Source organism: Musa acuminata, chromosome BXJ2-9 (genome assembly GCF_036884655.1).
Source record: "Musa acuminata AAA Group cultivar baxijiao chromosome BXJ2-9, Cavendish_Baxijiao_AAA, whole genome shotgun sequence".
Lineage (NCBI taxonomy): Eukaryota > Viridiplantae > Streptophyta > Magnoliopsida > Zingiberales > Musaceae > Musa > Musa acuminata.
In genome coordinates, this window is record NC_088346.1 from 4,324,556 (window position 1) to 4,343,121 (window position 18,566).

The 18,566-nt window shown below is 41.9% G+C and overlaps 4 protein-coding genes across 5 annotated transcripts; 2 read left to right on the forward strand and 2 right to left on the reverse strand.

The window, feature by feature from the left end:
• Window positions 1-1,031: 1,031 nt before the first annotated feature.
• LOC135622664 (chlorophyll a-b binding protein of LHCII type 1-like) lies at window positions 1,032-2,047 on the forward strand. The gene has a single exon (XM_065124692.1). It carries the CDS (start codon window positions 1,100-1,102, stop codon window positions 1,895-1,897), a length of 798 nt encoding a protein of 265 aa, XP_064980764.1. The 5' UTR covers window positions 1,032-1,099; the 3' UTR covers window positions 1,898-2,047.
• An 803-nt stretch (window positions 2,048-2,850) lies between these two features.
• On the forward strand, window positions 2,851-8,002 carry LOC135622660 (glucose-1-phosphate adenylyltransferase large subunit 1-like). The gene is made up of 15 exons (XM_065124686.1): window positions 2,851-3,621; window positions 3,881-4,003; window positions 4,440-4,613; window positions 4,686-4,778; window positions 4,873-4,956; window positions 5,045-5,100; window positions 6,117-6,210; window positions 6,326-6,438; window positions 6,507-6,579; window positions 6,668-6,748; window positions 6,916-7,002; window positions 7,071-7,175; window positions 7,371-7,477; window positions 7,545-7,605; window positions 7,683-8,002. Exons 1-15 carry the CDS (start codon window positions 3,385-3,387, stop codon window positions 7,782-7,784), a joined length of 1,590 nt encoding a protein of 529 aa, XP_064980758.1. The 5' UTR covers window positions 2,851-3,384; the 3' UTR covers window positions 7,785-8,002.
• LOC135622662 (mannan endo-1,4-beta-mannosidase 1-like) lies at window positions 7,988-9,830 on the reverse strand. The gene is made up of 5 exons (XM_065124690.1): window positions 9,482-9,830; window positions 9,214-9,408; window positions 9,020-9,142; window positions 8,733-8,932; window positions 7,988-8,657 (listed from the first exon to the last, which is right to left on the reverse strand). The coding sequence occupies exons 1-5, from the start codon at window positions 9,791-9,793 to the stop codon at window positions 8,201-8,203; spliced, it is 1,287 nt and encodes a 428-aa protein (XP_064980762.1). The 5' UTR covers window positions 9,794-9,830; the 3' UTR covers window positions 7,988-8,200.
• A 1,369-nt stretch (window positions 9,831-11,199) lies between these two features.
• Window positions 11,200-16,732, reverse strand: LOC135622666 (GTPase ERA1, chloroplastic-like). 2 transcript variants are annotated; one of them, XM_065124693.1, is made up of 9 exons: window positions 16,317-16,732; window positions 15,237-15,382; window positions 14,960-15,100; window positions 14,767-14,880; window positions 14,516-14,641; window positions 14,252-14,350; window positions 14,051-14,152; window positions 11,487-11,567; window positions 11,200-11,393 (listed from the first exon to the last, which is right to left on the reverse strand). In XM_065124693.1, exons 1-9 carry the CDS (start codon window positions 16,702-16,704, stop codon window positions 11,307-11,309), a joined length of 1,284 nt encoding a protein of 427 aa, XP_064980765.1. In that variant the 5' UTR covers window positions 16,705-16,732; the 3' UTR covers window positions 11,200-11,306. The 2 variants fall into 2 exon arrangements, with proteins under 2 accessions (XP_064980765.1, XP_064980766.1); XM_065124694.1 differs by having other exon boundaries at window positions 11,474-11,567.
• Window positions 16,733-18,566: the final 1,834 nt, after the last annotated feature.

The following is an 18,566-nucleotide window of genomic DNA, read 5'->3' on the forward strand; positions in this document are numbered from 1 at the left end:
TTTACCTTGAAATTTGTGTCAGGCTTCTGAAAAAGAAGTTCTCTTTTTTATTATCCAAAGCTCAATACATTGATATCAATTCTTTTCTTCAAAATGCACATAAGCCCTTCAAAAGTTTGTGGTTTTTGTCAGAATATAATCTTTATGTTGTTAACTATATATGAGATATTAATAAAATGTATCTAGCAAAGTCATTACCTCCACATCTTTAACCTTGACTTGAAAACATAATGCTTGATCCCAAATTGGATCCTTCAGACTCAATTTAGATCATCCATCAATACCAAGTGACCAATACATAAACAAATACCATCAATACCAAGTCAATGTGACATAATTAAAAGTATTAATTCTCAAATAGCATATACAAAACTTGATTAAGGAGAAAGTTAGGTTAAGCCAATGATATCATCAACCAAAATAGTAGTAGGAGATTGCTATTGACATTTTTTTTTTTTTTTTACTATTAGCAATCATAAAATATAATTTTACTAAATACAACAACTCAATTATCAATTATTATTATTTTAGATAATTTATTTCATCTATCGATCAATCGGACATCAAAACTCTAAAAAGAGAATGGAAGGGAAAGAAAAATTGATGTGAAAAAGAGTAGAAACAGTTGAAGTGATAAGTTAAGATATTTACATCCGATTCATAGATGTGTTTCTTAGAAATATTAAAAGTTCGATTGTAAATAGAAAAAAAATTGCTAAGCCTCCTAAACTAAAGATGCTTTACACTGTGTCTGCGGGCGATCCCACCTGATCTATCATCCATCTCCAGATAACAAATGGCATGCTTTGATTGGTGAACGGAGGAACAACCGGAAGACGTAGGATATTGAGAGAGAGAGAGAGAGAGAGAGAGAGAGAGAGAGAGACCAAATGAAGCCTGACGACCGAGGAGTTGTCACACATCTGGTTGAGTTGTGTGCAGGACTGAGCCAATGAGAAGATGGACGAAGATATGCATGAGATAAGCGTTCGTATCTCTTCTAATCTCCCCCGTGCTATTTAAACGTCTCTCCGCTCTCCATCCCCTCACCACCACCAGCTCAAGTTCACTTTGCAGGCCCCACCTCAAGAACTCCTCCATGGCTGCAACAATGGCCCTCTCCTCCCCCTCCTTCGCCGGCAAGGCCGTGAAGCTCGCCCCTTCCGCCTCCGGCGTCCTCGGCCAGGGCAGGGTCACCATGCGCAAGGCAGGCGGCAAGCCGGCTGCCTCCTCCGGCAGCCCATGGTACGGCCCCGACCGCGTCAAGTATTTGGGCCCCTTATCCGGCGAGCCCCCATCCTACCTGACCGGCGAGTTCCCAGGCGACTACGGGTGGGACACCGCTGGCCTCTCGGCCGATCCCGAGACCTTCGCCAAGAACCGGGAGTTGGAGGTGATCCACTGCCGGTGGGCCATGCTGGGCGCGCTGGGGTGCGTCTTCCCGGAGCTGCTGGCCCGCAACGGGGTCAAGTTCGGGGAAGCCGTCTGGTTCAAGGCGGGGGCGCAGATCTTTAGCGAGGGGGGGCTGGACTACCTGGGCAACCCGAGCTTGATCCACGCGCAGAGCATCCTGGCCATCTGGGCCTGCCAGGTGATCCTGATGGGCGCCGTCGAGGGGTACCGCATCGCCGGGGGGCCGCTGGGGGAGGTGACCGACCCGCTGTACCCGGGCGGCAGCTTCGACCCGCTCGGCCTCGCCGACGACCCGGAGGCGTTCGCGGAGCTGAAGGTGAAGGAGATCAAGAACGGGAGGCTGGCCATGTTCTCCATGTTTGGGTTCTTCGTGCAGGCCATCGTGACCGGGAAGGGGCCGCTGGAGAACCTGGCCGACCACCTGGCCGACCCCGTCAACAACAACGCCTGGGCCTACGCCACCAACTTCGTGCCCGGCAAGTGAGAGCAGGCGCTACGTGTGGTCAGTCTGGTGCACCGCATTGAGTGTGTGCATGGAGCCTTTCTCATCTCTTTCTCTTGTGCTGTGTAAGAGGAGGGCAATGTGTACTAGTATTTGTTGGAGTAAGAAATCTTAATGATCTTCTTCTCTCTATCTAAAGATTGAGGATATCAATCGACCTAAGACGAAGAAAAAGCTCTATTGTTTTTTCTATAATTATTCTATTAAACCAATGAATTATAACAATAGGACGTATCATAATGAACTATAACAAGAGGAAGGTGTTCTTTGGTGTTCTTCAATCTGCGCTCATCTTTAGTTACGGCATTCACGTGGGCTTATGGGCCGTCCGTTAAGGCCCAACATGACACAAGTGTATGAAGTCCAAGATTGAGAGAGATTTTTTGACTTAATTCCATATTATAATATTAAAATAATTTTTATATTTAATTATAAAAAAGTAAAATATTTTATAAAGTATTATATAAAAAAAAAATCTTCGATCGTCTGTGATAAATTTTTTTCTTCGCATAGTCGATAAGAGAAAGACTATTAGAATTATCTTCGACTATTATCCACTTAGATAGATCGACGAGAGTTATCTTTTTCTTCGATTTATTTATGTTGTTGCTAAGAAAAAGAAATCTAAAGCTCGTCCGTTAGAGCTTACCGCGTGACATACGACAGGTCACGTACATGCACATTCGACAGATGAGAGAGCATGTGTCCCGAAACATCCCCTCTCTCCTCCGACCACGTGTACGGCTCCAGACCCCGGGGGCAGGGATCCTGGGTCGCTCACGTGGGGGCCCCTACGAGCCGTACACCTGTGCGTCCGGTGATGTGTCCATGTCACTGAACCCCCACCCTCCTCCGCTCCCCTCGTTGCGCGTGCCACCTCGTCCCTTCGTCCAACGAGCAACGACAACCGTCCGATCTACGGATCACGATATCTTTCGGGAAAATTCATAAAATGGTTCGTCGTATACTTCAGCCTTCGTATGCGTGCAGGAAGATCTACGACAGGGAGTCGTGGAACGCCATACGTATGTCATGCCTTTTTGGGATCTTCGAGTGCTGCGTGAAATCTGCGGCTGAGAACAAGCAAGATTCAATGGACATCATTACAGGAATAAATGTAGATCTTATACGAAGTCTACGTAGCTTTTGATGGTTTGCTTTGGAAGTCCCGTGATTCAGGAGACGATATCTTTTTTGGGGATTTCTGTCTTCGAGAATTGGGAAGAGAGAAGCCGACTTCAGATCCTAAAACAAACAAAAAGAGTCACAGGATCCAATTTTTACGTGACTGATCACACGCCCTTCCCGTCTCCAAGTAGCAGCTCGCTGCATACTTGCCCCTGCATTTCTCTTGAGGCTCTCCTCCTCTGCTTCTTGGGACGAACACAGTGTGTGCTTTAGTTCTTGTCGTCTAGGTTCTTACCGTCTCTGTCTGTCGTCTCAGTAGGGAAGCTGTGAGCGTACCTGCAATGGATGTCTGCTGTGTGGGATCGATGGCAAACGCGTGCTTCAGCCAGGTGAAAAGAGCAAGTGTTGGCTGCCGGGAGAGTGGGATTTGGGGAGACGGGATAGGAAATGGTCCGAAAACTACAAAGGTGTGGGATTCCAAGGTGGCAAAGAGTTTGAAGACTAGGAGCTCGTTTGGAGGGCGTAAGACTGGAGTTGCATTCTCTGTTCTCACTTCAGATGTCGACCAGGAGACCATGGTGAGTGAATCACTGCTAGACATTGTTACGCCGTGCCCAAATGCTGTTCTCACCATCTAAGGTTGTTGTTATGATCAAAGATCACAAGTCATCTCTAGTAACTTATATATTATGCTGTGACCTTCATCTGCTCGTATCTTCTTTGAGTTTGATTACTGTGTCAGCTAACTACATGATTTGATGCGTTTCTTCTGCACCATGAACTCACTTCTGCTTCTATTCTATAAATCGGATTGCTAACATTCTGTCACGACTTCAGGTTTTTCATGCACCAATGTTTGGTAGGCGAACCGCAGATCCAAAGAGTGTTGCTTCCATAATACTGGGGGGAGGGGCTGGCACTCAGCTTGTTCCTCTCACTAGTACCAGAGCCACTCCTGCAGTAAGAATTTAGTTTCTATGTTCTCATGACTATGTTTTCTGATTACAAATTGGATGCTTATTTTATGACTTGAGTTGATATTCAAGTCGAATTCACACCCTTTGATATGAGTTTAATGTTTCCTCAATTTTTGTCTTCATGAGAAAGGGAAGCTGATGATAGTCTATAAAATCATAGACGACAACTTGCATTTGTTTTTACAATGGTTGTGGTGTATGAGTACAAGTATTCAAGAAAACTGTGCCTCTTTGATGCCTTTGAGGAAGGGGATTCTGGATTGTTCTAATTGATCACTCGTATGTTATAATAAATCATATGCCGATCTTTCAGCAAGTAGTCGATGAAGCCATCAGATTGAGGATATTATCATTTGCAGGGTTTCATTTTTTTTCAGAATCAATTTAAGAATCGAATGTATGTTTTTTGCAACCTGTAGGTTCCAATTGGTGGATGTTATAGGCTGATTGACATTCCAATGAGTAACTGCATCAATAGTGGGATAAACAAGATCTTCATAATGACACAATTCAATTCGGCTTCACTGAATCGCCACATTTCTCGTACATATAACTTTGGGAATGGAATCAATTTTGGTGATGGATTTGTTGAGGTAATGCTTCCAAACTGACCAGAAATTATCGAATTCTTATGATGGTTGGACTCATCAGAAGCTGATAAGCAGGTTTTAGCAGCTACACAAACACCTGGAGAAGCCGGCATGAACTGGTTTCAGGGTACAGCAGATGCTGTCAGGCAATTCACTTGGGTATTTGAGGTGGGCACAACGTCATAGATCACATTTCATGAATTCATTTGTGTTGCATGAAAATTGTCAATTATGTTAAACTCCGTTCTTGCGCCTTTGTCAGGATAATAAGAACAAGAACATCGAACACATACTGATCTTATCTGGTGACCAGCTTTACCGGATGGACTATATGGACCTCGTGCAGGCATGTCTGAATTCACACAAAGAATTCTTTTTTACTTTGCTCAAAGGAGACTAATTACCTAAATGATCATGTACTATGGAATATGCAGAAACATGTTGATACCGGTGCTGACATAACAGTATCATGTGTGCCTGTGGGTCACAGGTAAATGATTTAACCTTATCAACTGTCCCTTATGATGATTTTGCTTTTCTCTCCTTCACCTAGTAGTTTTGTATTGAGAAGGATCATAGTCATCCAACTATTACTCTTGTCATGTAGAATGGCTAGAAGTATCCATTTGCTGATTTAATATTTGACATGTTAACTTACCATGTCTAGTGTCCTTTTCTGTGTTCCTCATGGCATACAACTTGGTCTATGGGCCTAAGGTCACACATGGTTTAAATTACTGGATTATTTTAATAGAGATTAAACCAAGAAGCCCTCTCTAGCTAATCATTTGTTCATCATCTGTGTTACTGCCCTATCTATTGTTCTTGTCTTCAATATATTCGATAAATTACTTGATACCATACGCAGATGGGTTACCAGTTCACAGATGTGGTACTTGATCACATTGAAATGCATCAATCAACTTTGCAACTGTTGTCATGGGTTTTATGAGCCATCTGATTATGTTTTCACCTCTATTGAGTTTTATTCTTGGTTTGCAAGGCTGGCACAGTTTACAAGCTTGAATCATCACCATGAGGCACCGAAACATCTTTGATCAATTTGTTATGTGCATTCCATATTGCCTCTCTGTTTTTTGACACTAAATTTGATTTTTGATCTTTCCAAAGCTTATGCAGCATACTCGTTTCACTCATCACAATGAGGCACCAAAAGATGTTTGATCTATTTGTTATGCGAATTATGTTAGTTTCGTGGCATATGAAAATACAAGTCTTTGATTCCTGCCATATTTTTCAATAAGCACATCGTTCAACATTTCTGTAATGTTTCCAATTTTTTCCTCTATTAAACAGAATGATACAAAGCTTAGTTTGTGGTCAAATCTCTAATTTTTCTCATAATAGTATTGCTTGGTACGTCGCAAACCTGACTTGCCCGAATCAAAGATCAATAGGTGGCTGCATACTTTTATACACTATTATTTGTTTATGTTGAATTGCTATATTTGCTTAATACTGATCTAGTAAATTATTGTCTATAAGCCGAGCATCTGATTACGGATTGGTGAAGATTGACGAGGCAGGTCGCATTATCCAGTTTTTTGAGAAACCCAAGGGTGCAGACTTGGAAGCTATGGTAAATTAGGCCACTTTTCTTTTTCTTTTTCCCTTTTTTGAATCAAATTGATGAGAATGTATGTGGCATCAAATAAAACATATCAGTAAGTAATAAAAAAAATGTTGAACCGCAGAATGATAATGGAACATTTCTCAGACTGTCACATCAAGATGCTATGAAATATCCATATATTGCATCAATGGGAGTCTATGTATTCAAACGAGATGTTCTTTTAAAGCTTCTAAGGTAGGTGTCTATTTCTAATGTTATTCTGCCATTATATTCTCCATATCTTATTCTATCTTTTCTTCTAGGTGGAATTATCCGAAATGTAATGACTTTGGATCAGAAATCCTTCCTTCTGCTGTAGAAGAGCATAATGTTCAGGTAACAGAGAATGTTTTTACTTGATCTCTCGGATCTGTAAGATGTAATTTGCTTAAGTTGGGCGTAAGGAATGTTGACAACTCGGCAGGCATATGCATTCAGTGATTACTGGGAAGACATTGGAACAATTAGATCGTTCTTTGATGCAAATTTGGCACTGACAGAACAGGTTGACACTAACCATGCAGATAATCCTTACTAAATGTTGTTTGTTTACTCTTCACATCATCCTGTCTTAATACCGAACCAATGAATACATCTGCATTTACCTCAGCACGACTTGAGTTTTAGCTTAACAAGCACTGATGAAACGATATTACCATTCTTTTGTTGCAGCCTCCGAAATTTCAGTTTTATGATCCAATGACACCCTTCTTTACATCACCGCGATTTCTACCCCCAACAAAGATCGAAAAGTGCAGGGTATGCTGTCACGAACGACCATTTTACTGCATCTTATGGCATGTTTAACCAAGAAGTCATATGCACAGGTTATGGATGCAATCATCTCGCATGGGTGCTTCCTGCGTGAATGTAGCGTGGAGCGTTCTATAGTTGGAGTGCGTTCACGTCTAGATTTTGGTGTCGAGCTCAAGGTTTGCTTTCGCTTTACCGAACTTGTTGAAATACCTTCGTATGGATTAGCTAAAATGTTCTTGATACGGATAATGTGATTCGAATGTTGTAATGTACATCAAGATTACTGCTTCAATTGAAAGGAAAGCTTGTTTCATCACAATTTCTGCCTGATATGATCATAGACATGTATTTATTTCACATCGGCACCACAGGATACGATGATGATGGGTGCTGATATCTATGAAACCGAAGCGGAAATTTCTTCTCATCTGGCCGATGACAAGGTCCCAATTGGTGTAGGACAAAAAACCAAGATCAGGTGAGACCTTTGAAACATTTTTACGACGAACACTGGAAAATGCTGACTCTCGTTTGCTGATCTCCAGGAATTGTGTCATCGACATGAACGCGAGAATAGGAAAGAATGTGGTCATAGCAAACAAGGATGTAAGCACTCTTACTTGACCTCGTCTCCTGAAAGATTCTGTCGATGCTAACCAGCATAAGATTCACCATTGTAACAGGGAGTCCAAGAAGCTGATAGGGCAAGTGAGGGCTTCTACGTACGATCGGGGATCGTGGTGATTCTGAAGAATGCTACCATCAAAGATGGAACAGTAATATGATACGAAGGATTCAGCAAGGAAGAAGAAGAAGATGCATGCCTTACAAAGAATAAGCTGCAGTAGTGCAGCTTCATCCTTGTCTGTGAATTACGAGTTTCTATTTGATTTGGTAGCTTTGTATGTGCCCAATAATAACTTCATCAGCAACCTGCTCTGTTCTGTAAATAGACCCTTTGCTTTGTAGTATTAATATGAATCTGCCCTTCATAATTACTTCATCTCATTAAGAATTAACTTGTCAGATCATGAGATTTGCACTTGTATCTTAGGCAGATCAGTACAACGTTTACTAGAAGCGATGCATGATGGAGATAGAACATCGTCGTATCTTCCAATTCTCCTGGATGACAAAGATCATCCACCACAAGGAGAGTCACGATCTCACCTGTTGACGTATATGGAATCCTACCGCATGCTCAGTTTCCTGCACCCTTTCCCTTGTGGGGAGCCTTCAGTTGTTTCTCTCTCATGGCCTTTGCCTTCTTGAGCTTGGCAATGTTTCGCTCTCCGGCACGCAACCTCCCCAGGTAGCGAAGCTGCCGAGACTGGACGGTGATGATTCTGGTCGTCGATGGTGCTTCGCTGAGAACCACTTCATACCCGTCTCTGTACGAATCCATGCCTTGGGCCATCAGCTGCCAGAAGCAGCTACCTGCGGTGGCACCGCCGCTGCTGGCCGACGAGTAGATCTTGGAGTACACAGCTCCGAACATGGCGTCCCTCTGCTCGCTGCTGAAGCCGGGATCCTTGGATGACTTCCCGAACTCCGTCACCAGCAATGGCTTCCGCAGCACATCGCGCGCGTCCTCGATGTGGACGTCGAGCCAGTTGTTGAGGAACGCGAGCTGCGATTGATCGTCCGAGTTGGGTAACCTGTTCATGGATTCAAAGCCGGATCAGGGCATAAAAAACGGATGAACCGCGTCGCATCTGATGAGGACACCATACCATTGATCGGGGTAGGAATGAAGGGTGGCGAAATCGATTCCAGGAATCTGGTTGTTGGCGATGAAATCAGTTCCGACTTGGAAGCTTGGATTGGCTTGCTTCTGTGGAGATGATTCGCCGTAGAACCCCTCTAAACCGGCTTCCAGCAAATGGTTGCTGTCAATGGATTTCAAGTAGGCAGCCATCTCCGTGATCCAATCCTGGATAACAATCAAAGGAAGGAAGAGCTCCTTTTATGCTGGTGACAAAGAAGAAGCCCCACGAGGTTGCAGTTTGTTCCAATTAACCTGTATGCTCTTCCCCGACAGATCCGAGGGGCATCTGGGCTCATTCATGAGTTCCCATGCAAAGACTGTTGGATCATCCTTGTAGGCAACTCCAGTTATGTTGTTGACTCTTGTGAGCACAGTCTACAGAAATGGAAGAAGCAACAGTTGTTAGCTTGCCATGCTCACACGAATGGATTAATCATTCGTATTACCTTGACATGATCTTTGAAGTAACCTTTGACAACAGGGTCGGTGAAGAACTCATCTTCAGATCCAATTTCGTGCCCCTGATCCCTTGCCCATTGGACATACTGCTTCCTGCCTCCATAGTTGTCATAGCTGTTGACCAAGCTCAGTATGAGCCTGATCCCATACTTGCCGGCCTCAGACACCACAAAATCCAACCCCTTGACCAAGAGAAAGCGATGGCGTAAGATAACAAAACAGATCTTTCAAGGATGCACAGAGACAAGGGGAGACCTGAAAGGTCTGTTCATTGTAGGAGCCTGGGGAGTACTGCAAGGCATTGCTCCCTCCATCACTGAAAGCCCATGTCCTGGCCACAGAGAGTTCATGGCTGGAGGCGTCACTCAGTGCAGATGAGACCTTGTCTCTCTGAGAAGGATCTGAGGCCAGGGTCATCATCCAGTAGGCATTGAAGCCATTGGCAAAGAATGGATTGCCATTGAGAACAAAGTGCAGCCCACTTATCCCAATGAACTCTCCTCCTACAGCCTCAACACCATGATGTGCGCCAAACAGCAGGACCAAAACGACAACTAAAAGCTTCATCCTCCTCCTGCGGCTTCTTCCTCTCCCGTAGATGGCGATGCAGGAAGAGGAGGCCTCGGTGGGAGGGTATAAATAGCAGCAGCTGCTGCCTTCTTCCTCTCTGTCCTCGGTGTCTGGTGCAGAGAACCTAAGGGATAACCTGAGCACTACCAAGGATCAGGCATCCTCCATCGTAGATGTTCGAGGTTGTCAGGCTCTGCATGTGACCTATCACTCGACCGCTATGGTAATTTGCACAGTTAAGAATGTTCTGTATTCAGCAGAGATCATATGTTTCTGGCAAGTGGTTGGATCACCGCGATGTTTGCTGTGGCTTGGGATGGTTACTTGACAGACACCAATCCCATGCCCAAGTAGGACCTTAGTTGGTTATGTTTCGAGGTTTACTGGGTCAGCTCGATGCAATCCCATGCCCAAGTAGGACCTTAGTTGGATCACTGGGAACGTTACTTGACAGACACCAAGACAAGCTCGCTCGGGAGATTGGTTTAGCTAGAGGAGAAGCTCGGGAACAGTATGAATCAGACACCCATCACTAGAGGAAAAGGGTGCAAAGCTGCTTTGAGATTTGGCGCCAACGCGATTAGGATCGGTGGCAGGGCTACCGCCATTGCACGTGATGTGTCCACCGCTCCCCCATGCAGAGTCGCGTCCGCGTGCTCGAATCTATCCATCTTTTTATCCGTCCGTCTCTCTACGTCGAACCCCGGGTTCTGTCAACTTATCACATTGGGCGAAGAACAAGATACGACATTGGCGAAGGGTGATGGGTAAGCACAGGGACTGATGGGAAACCAGATGTAGACCACCACCACCATCATCTTCTTCTTCTTCGAGGAAGAACGGTGGACGCGAACAAATGCAGGGCATGTTCTTCGTTCAACATCTGTGCAGATAGGAGATAAGCTTTGGGTGGGCGTTCAGAGAGTCGTATGACCTCTTCTGGTTAGGGTTTGTGGTGCGAGTTCGTAGGAGGTAGAGAGGCTCGTTGCTCGTGCCAGCATCTGCGGCTTTCGATGGAAAGGAAGGAAATGGGAATGGGTGATGTGACGAGATGACATGGGAATGCGTGATGAACTTCTTTGGTCAGGCGAAGCAGTGCGGCTTCCACATGCACATCGGTGCGGCGGAGTTACGCAGCAGAGCAGAGGTGATGGGAGGGGGGGTTAAATGTAAAGATGGATCTTTGTGGAGAGAATGTTAAATGTAATGACATATATGGATTATATCATTTTACATTACAAGAGATATACCATAAAAAAAATATTTAGTCTAAGAGAGGATCGGCCATCGGATCTGTTCAATTTTTTGTGTGCTGATCTCCAGAGTTCATGCGTTCACATTTTTTTTCGACTTAACATAATTATCTGATGATTGATGTAAATATGAACAATTTGAGGCCAGTATAACTAAATGGAATAAAAATATTTGATATGTGATATGAGCCATTTTGTTGCAAATAATATGTTCCACGCAAAGATTAGACATAACAGATGAGTTACAGTTGACACTTCTACAAGGCTCGTATCTGACCACCGTAGCCATAGTATCTGAGAAGACCTTCATCCTGTCGCCAGTTTTCTTTCACCTTCACTTCCACCTGCCCAATCCATGACACAACAGTGAGAGAAGGATGGCAGCATAAAATGCTAGAAAGAGTTCAGAAGGCAGAACATATGCCTCTGCACAGGACCTCAAGAAAGACTTTCTTTTGCAGAAAGTCTTCGATGTCGAGCCTTGCAGCTGTTGCTAGCACCTTCAGCGCCTTCCCACCCTGCATTCGAATGGAGAAGTATGTATAAGATTTCGATATGAAATGATACGAAAATATCGTAGAATACCTTGTTAATATAGGTATGAGAAACAAATAACTACAAGCAACAACTTTTAGGGTGTATGTGAACTATACAATCTTCAAAGATAAATATTTCGGAAGCTTAAGCTTTTCCCATACTTTGTGTTCTTGAGTTTCATTAACACTTCTCCTTTATGAGTCAAGTTGTTCGGTGGTGAAAAAGCAAAATTAGCACGAATAATTGCCAGAAAGTTAAGATCATGCATCTGTGGAAGTTCAGAAAAAGCATTCAGTTTTAGTCGGTACATTGGTTATTTGTCAATGAGGGTTTAGCTCATGACATGTTTGGAAGTCCTCAACCATGCTTCCCGATCAAAAAAAATGAAAGAAGACTTCAATATCCAAGCTTAGCTCATACGTAGCTTGCTTCCTTCTGGGTGTAATGCAGTGCCAAATTAAAATATCCAACAAGCATAAGCACGAGCTCTCCTTGAAAAGGCAGTGACTCGACCGCACCTACCAGTATGACTACCTTCACATCGGTCACTAGCCCTCCCTTTGGCATCCCCTCCTTGCAGTTAAAGATGACAATTTTGGACATGGCCAACTTCCATAGTGTGACGGTTGATGTGTAGAAGGCCTGGGAGCTATTCCATTGTCGTATACGATTATTAGTGATTTTGGCTTCATGCAGGCGAGTTGCAGCATGATGTCAGCAGAAGATTAAAAAAGAGTGAAGATTGTCATTGTATTGGCTCGATTGACCCAGGATAGAGATACTTGCAATTAGTGGCCTAACTAGTAGGAGTTCTACATTCATTCATGCCCTGATGATTACCAACAATTTTCATGCGTAAGTCTATTAACAAATGTCCCTTGATAAGAAAGAATAAGCATTTTACATTTTGAGTTGGAAAATCATTTGAAACAACACTTGCATCCTATGAAGATGTGACTGTTAGAACATAAAGGAAAACCCCAAAATTTCCACTTGTTGGAACTGGCAGAGGAAAAACTCAAAATTTTCCCTCCTTCCGTAAGAGCTTAGTCCCACACCACCAGGGGAGAATTCACTCCCTCTCCTCATCCATGATCCATCCCTCCTTTTAGCCAACCAGGAGCCTAAATAGAAGGGTTAATTGGATCTACATCCATCCCTTGCATGTGGGTTGGATTGAGTCAAATGTCGATGGATGCCGGCTTAACCAAATTAACTTTATTTTATTTTCTTTTACCAATTTATCCTTGGACTAGGTATGACATCTTGCATTGGATTCCCGATTTTGTTGCACGATCCAATGCATGTGATCGGACAATTGCTGTTCTCATTGCGTACAAAATCTCATGCAAGATGTTAATACCTAATCCAAGAACAAAATTTTAAAAAAAAGAAAAAAAAAGTAGAGTGAATTTGTTAAGCCTGTATTCATCCACATAGGTTAACTTGATGAAAACTCTTCGGTGACACGGTGGACTAAAGTCCTCAAAGAGGCAGAAGAACAAGAAATTCGAGTTTTTTCTTATTGTTCCAACAATCTCTACACAAAAACTCAAAATTTTCAAATTCTTATATAACTAAATAAATAAATAAATAACCAACAACATTTATTTATTTATTTACTTACTTAAGGATTTAAAAATTTTGAGTTTTTTGTGGGGATTGTTGGTCTTGTAAGGGAAAAAAACTCAAATTTACTCTTTTCCTCGATTCTTGTTAGGACATTTAGTTCCAGTTAATCCCACATTGAAAGTAAGGACATCCCTCTTAAAATCCACTAAGTACTTTGGTAGAAAGGATGGTTGGATCTAACTATCCAAACATGCATGATTTGGATCAGATTGAATTTTATCCTAAACTTTCTTTTAATGATTTTACCTTTTGACCCAATTTAGTGCCACAGATTTCACCGTTGCATCCTGCGATCCGGGAACACATCCCAGGGAATGATTCCTGGGGTGATGTGGCATCCCTTGATTTGGTGGAGGGCCCAATCAAGAGTTGGATTGCTATCTTTTTCTTTCTTCTCTTATAGTCCATTTTACTATCTATTTTCTTTCAATTTTTCATTTGATTTTGTTGGTGTTGGAACGTCTTTATCATTCTTCATGATCATGCTCATAGAACAACAAATCTTGATTGTATGTTGGGAAATTTACTGACCAATGCCTGCATGGGATGAATAAATATACTAAGGATGACGTTTACACACATCTGAATTTCATTTCTTTCAACTCTGCTTTCAATTTTGTTTTATAACAATGTAATCGAAGTTAGACTCATATCATTTTTCCAATAGCAACAGGAAGCCTAAAACATGAATTGACATAAGAATGCCAAAAACATTCCAATGGCCATGCACGGAAAGTTGTCAAAGCATAACTGGAAGAACAAAAAGTGAAATGCCTTTGCAAAGTAAACGAAGAAGATTCACTATTTACATCAACAAGGTTTCGTGAGATACCTTGCCAATGAGAATGATCTTTTGTGATTCCTTCTCGACCACAATTTCAACTTGAATGAAGTCTTTGGATGTAGGCCTGCTGATGTAGTTCAAAACATTGACCTATAAAGTGTGAAATAGAATTAACAATTACTTTGTTAAACCAGAGAATAGGAAAGCTTGTTTGTGATCAATCATCTTAGAATCATGGAATTAAAAAACCTGGCATGCATATGGAACTTCATTTCTGTATTGCGTGAAGATTTTCTCCCTAACAATTTCTGCAACAAAGAATCTCTCAGGATGTTCGCTAGCTATATCCTGAAACCGAAAAGATGAGAGATGGGTCTTCTTCTGAATAGAAGTTTTCATGTCATATGAAGACTAAATTAATAATTAATCAAACTAAGGTAACTAAGATATTCAAGCAGTGCAGTAAGAGTATAAAGGTAGGAAACAAATGAGAAAAGTCAAGGATGCAACAACCTTGGGATAATAAGCAGGACCAAAGGGGAGTTTTGAAAGTATCCAGTCTTTGACATCATCCACTCCCTGACCAAATTTGGCACTTACAGGTATGACATCATCAACATTGGTAAACTTCTGGTACCACTGCAAAATGGGCCATTTTCAAGTTAACTAACATGACAAAACATGTAAAGAATATACAAATTGTTTAAAACATGAAAAAAGTAAATCACGGCGATCAACTAAAGGAATAAGTATAGAAGTGCAACCTCGAGTCTCTTTGCAATTTCTCCAGGTTTAATTAAATCCTTCTTGTTCAATACCAATAGAATAGGAAGGTTATCCCTGAGAGTTCCAATACCTTCTTCTAGCACATCATCAATCTGAAATTCCAGAAAATGTACAAGTCGAAAAAGTTTGATGTTGATTTTTAGATTAAAAAAATATTCACATAGAAGTTACCTTGTGAGGTACTTTACAAGCATCAACAACTACAAGAACACAGTCTGCATTAATAGCTGCACTCCTGACATTTTTCATCATCATAGAATCCAACATATGCATCTTCTTTTCAATTACACCAGGCGTATCATAAAGTATCATCTGCAAACTAACACATTAATGAGATTAGAAACCAAAATAAGCTCATCAGAACTCCATGCGCTAATTGCTTCAAACATCTATTTTTGATATTAACAAGTACAAAATTATAATTGGTCAATCAATGAAAGTATAGTACCTGGTATTCAGGACCAGAGCATATACCAAGAATTCGATGGCGCGTGGTTTGAGGTTTCTCAGTTACAATCGAAAGTTTTTGGCCTATCATCTGGTTTGAGAGTGTACTCTTCCCAACATTGGGCCTGCCAAGCACAGCTACATAACCTGCAGTTACAAATTCATGGATCAATTTCTATCACAAAGCCACATGACATGTAACAAAACACAGGAATTTCAAAGTTCTTAGTAGTACTAATGCACCCTGAATACACCAACAGAACAATCATCCTGAATTCAGTCTCCATATCTCTAAATTATGCACTACTCATCCTTTCTCTTTTTACTCAGGACTTGTTCCGACCCCAAAAGGGCGAGTTGATAGAACTTCAGACTTAGCCACTTTAGATCATTAATTCACAACGAAACCCAAACGGCATAATCCTTATCACCCTTCAGTTCCACTACTTGCTTTTGAAATGTGACTCCAAGTTCCATTCTGCAATTTCAAATAATAGAAAATTCTGGTCTGATAACACGCTAAGATAGCCAACACTAGCATGCACTCACCAAATTCTGAGAAAAAGGTTGCGGAATGCGAAAGTTTAAGAAAACCATACGTGCAATATGGGAATCAGTACACTTCAGAATGACCTACACTTTTTTATGCAGAGTGGCGATACTTTGTGCAGGAAAAGACAGGGTTTGCCAAGGTACAAATCCTTCTACCGAACATAATGACCTCCCTTTGTATTCTTTCTATGTCACCTCGACAGAACAATCGTTCAACTTAGTTCTTTCTTCTGTATTGCCCAGATGTATCACTCGATCGGAAAGCAAACGCAGAATACATGTGGAAATGAATGATCCGCTTCCGTCATCACCCGCCAAACCCTTTTCTATCGTTTCCATCTACGGAACTAGGGCCAAATTGTGCCACATTATCATGTGAACATATCCAGAAGAAGAAATTTTCGATATCAGGACCAATGAAGATTCAATTTTGCGGCTCCAAGATAGTTAAAGGCATCAATTTCATGACTAGGGGACCGCATACAACCGAAAAGAAATCGGAAAGAAGAGCGCAAGGAGAGGAACTGACCGCTTCGGTGGTTACGGCAAGTGGAGCGGTCGGGGTCGAGCTCCTCGAGCTCGTATTCATCGAGCAACGCGAGGCTCCTATCCGGTTTCTCGCTCAGCGAGAGCAACGAAGCCGAAGGATTACTGGAAGTCAAATAAGGCTCTCCCTCCTCCTCATCCTCGTTACTTCCACAAGGGATGCTACTCCTTCGACTGTTCTCGAGAGACGCGGCCAATCTTGCAACTGGGGGGCGAAATGGGCTTCGCGAAGAAAAAGGAGAGAGGGAAGAGGACTCGCAGTGAAAGATGCGTGAAGAAGGAAGGAGGAGAAGGAGGGGGGAGCCGCCCTCCCTCGCGGAGGTCGGGGGCGGCGCCGCGTAGATGCGGAGGGCCGCCAAACCCAGCTTCATTTCCCCAGGCCAAATCGGGGGATTCCGGCGAGGAGCCGAGGAGATAGATAAGATAACTGTGTTTCCGGGTCGGATCCATTTAGAACCGATCCGAATCCAGTAACTAATCAAGGTGTGTCACCTTCTTCCTCGAGCATCTTGATCACTCAAGGTGTTTGATCTCCTCAATCCGCCTTCCGCCGCCGTCGTTCTCGTCCAAGTCGAGTAACCGCTGCCGGCAGTTGCCTCGCCGGCTCTTGCGACGACCCGAAGCATCCGACATGGCTGGTGGCCATGGGTCTTGCTTGAGTTGGGCATTTGGAATGGGCTGAAATGTTGAGTGGCAGACGAGCATTCCCTCTCGTGTTCAGAATGGGCTGAAATGGAAGTGCCGAAGCATGTTCAGCATGTAAGCATAAAGATATGTAATTATATTATATTAAAATACGAAAATAACTATTATGTTAGGATTACAATCAAATGTATAGATTTAATTATAACGTACCTTTTGATGTCTCAAAGATGCTTGTTTGATCCGCTAAGCATCATCTTTAATCAAAATCACTGCACTGCAGTATGAAGTAGATCCTTTTTCCTCTCTCCTTTCACAGAGACGAAGAGATGCGTCTATACATATGTACGATAAGATCTTAAGAGATTTCCTCATGTGCAGGACAATCCTGTAATAGTTTTTATAGTCCATAATGACTCCTGTAATTTATCTTGTCAAGACAATCATATTATTACATTCAATCATAATATGCATAAACATAAATGTAAATAAGATAGTAGAAACAGATAACTTTAATTAAGCAAGAAGAATTTTAATAATAGCATCCACATAAACATGCATTATTATATCCTTTATGACTTGCTCACAAGCCCCATTCTAAGAAATGTTCTTTGAATATTTTACAATGTAAGGCTTTTATCAATGGATCAGCAATCATCATAGTGGTACTTAAGTTCTCAATTGATACTTATTGTTTTTAAACTTTTTCTCTAATTACCAAGTACTTTATCTCAATGTGCTTAGAACCATTAGAGAAGAAAACTGCTGCGGTGTTATCACAAAATATCTTTAGTGGCCTGACAATTAAGTCGACCATACCAAGTCCTGAGATAAAATTTCATAGCCATAAAGCTTGATTTGTGGCCTAAAAGCATACCGCAAATTCAGCTTCCATTATTGATAATGCAATAAGCTATTGCTTTGTACTTTTCCAAGAAATTGCCCCACCAGCTAACATAAATACAAATCCTGAAGTGGACTTCCTATTGCCGTGGTAATTTGTAAAATCAGCATCTGAATATCCTATCACATCAAGCTGATCTGATCTCCTACATGTGAGCATATAATCTTTCATCCATATCTCATTACTTTCTTTGCAGCTTTCCAAAGTTCCATTCCTGGGTTGCTTTGGTATCTTCCCAGCATTGCAACTGCAAACCTGATATCTGGTCTTATAAATGTTTGAGCATATAATAGACTTCCAACTGCGCACCCATAAGGAATATTCTTCATTTGATTCTTTTCTAAGTCATTTCTTGAGCTAGTTTTGATTGAATTTTTCACCTCTAGTAATAAGTACATCATTAGCTGAGCAAAACTGTATATTAAATCTCTCCAAGATACGATGAATATATCCTTTCTGAGATAATCCTAATAACCCTTGAGATCTATTCCTGAATATCTCAATGCCAATAACATAGGTTGTCTCATTCATATCAACCATCTTAAAGTTCTTGTTGAGAAATATCTTAGATCCAATTTTTTTTCATATGGATTAAATACTCTTATCTTTGTAGGACACCCCCAAATATGTAAATATCTTAGACTGGGCTTCCTATCAGTCCATAACTCAAATGAAGTCGATGAAACT

What these genes read in the sequence shown, in the direction of transcription:
- LOC135622664 (XM_065124692.1), top strand. Translation starts at nt 1,100, where the DNA reads ATGGCTGCAACAATGGCCCTCTCCTCCCCCTCCTTCGCCGGCAAGGCC.
- LOC135622660 (XM_065124686.1), top strand. Translation starts at nt 3,385, where the DNA reads ATGGATGTCTGCTGTGTGGGATCGATGGCAAACGCGTGCTTCAGCCAG. An exon ending in ACTATATGGACCTCGTGCAG is followed by an intron (nt 4,957 to 5,044) that starts GCATGTCTGAAT and finishes TGGAATATGCAG; the next exon opens with AAACATGTTGATACCGGTGC. An exon ending in GGACAAAAAACCAAGATCAG is followed by an intron (nt 7,478 to 7,544) that starts GTGAGACCTTTG and finishes GCTGATCTCCAG; the next exon opens with GAATTGTGTCATCGACATGA.
- LOC135622662 (XM_065124690.1), bottom strand. Translation starts at nt 9,793, where the DNA reads ATGAAGCTTTTAGTTGTCGTTTTGGTCCTGCTGTTTGGCGCACATCAT. An exon ending in TGTCGGGGAAGAGCATACAG is followed by an intron (nt 8,933 to 9,019) that starts GTTAATTGGAAC and finishes ATTGTTATCCAG; the next exon opens with GATTGGATCACGGAGATGGC. An exon ending in CATTCCTACCCCGATCAATG is followed by an intron (nt 8,658 to 8,732) that starts GTATGGTGTCCT and finishes ATCCATGAACAG; the next exon opens with GTTACCCAACTCGGACGATC.
- LOC135622666 (XM_065124693.1), bottom strand. Translation starts at nt 16,704, where the DNA reads ATGAAGCTGGGTTTGGCGGCCCTCCGCATCTACGCGGCGCCGCCCCCG. An exon ending in AAGTTCCATATGCATGCCAG is followed by an intron (nt 14,153 to 14,251) that starts GTTTTTTAATTC and finishes CACACTTTATAG; the next exon opens with GTCAATGTTTTGAACTACAT. An exon ending in AAAAGAAAGTCTTTCTTGAG is followed by an intron (nt 11,394 to 11,486) that starts GTCCTGTGCAGA and finishes TGGATTGGGCAG; the next exon opens with GTGGAAGTGAAGGTGAAAGA.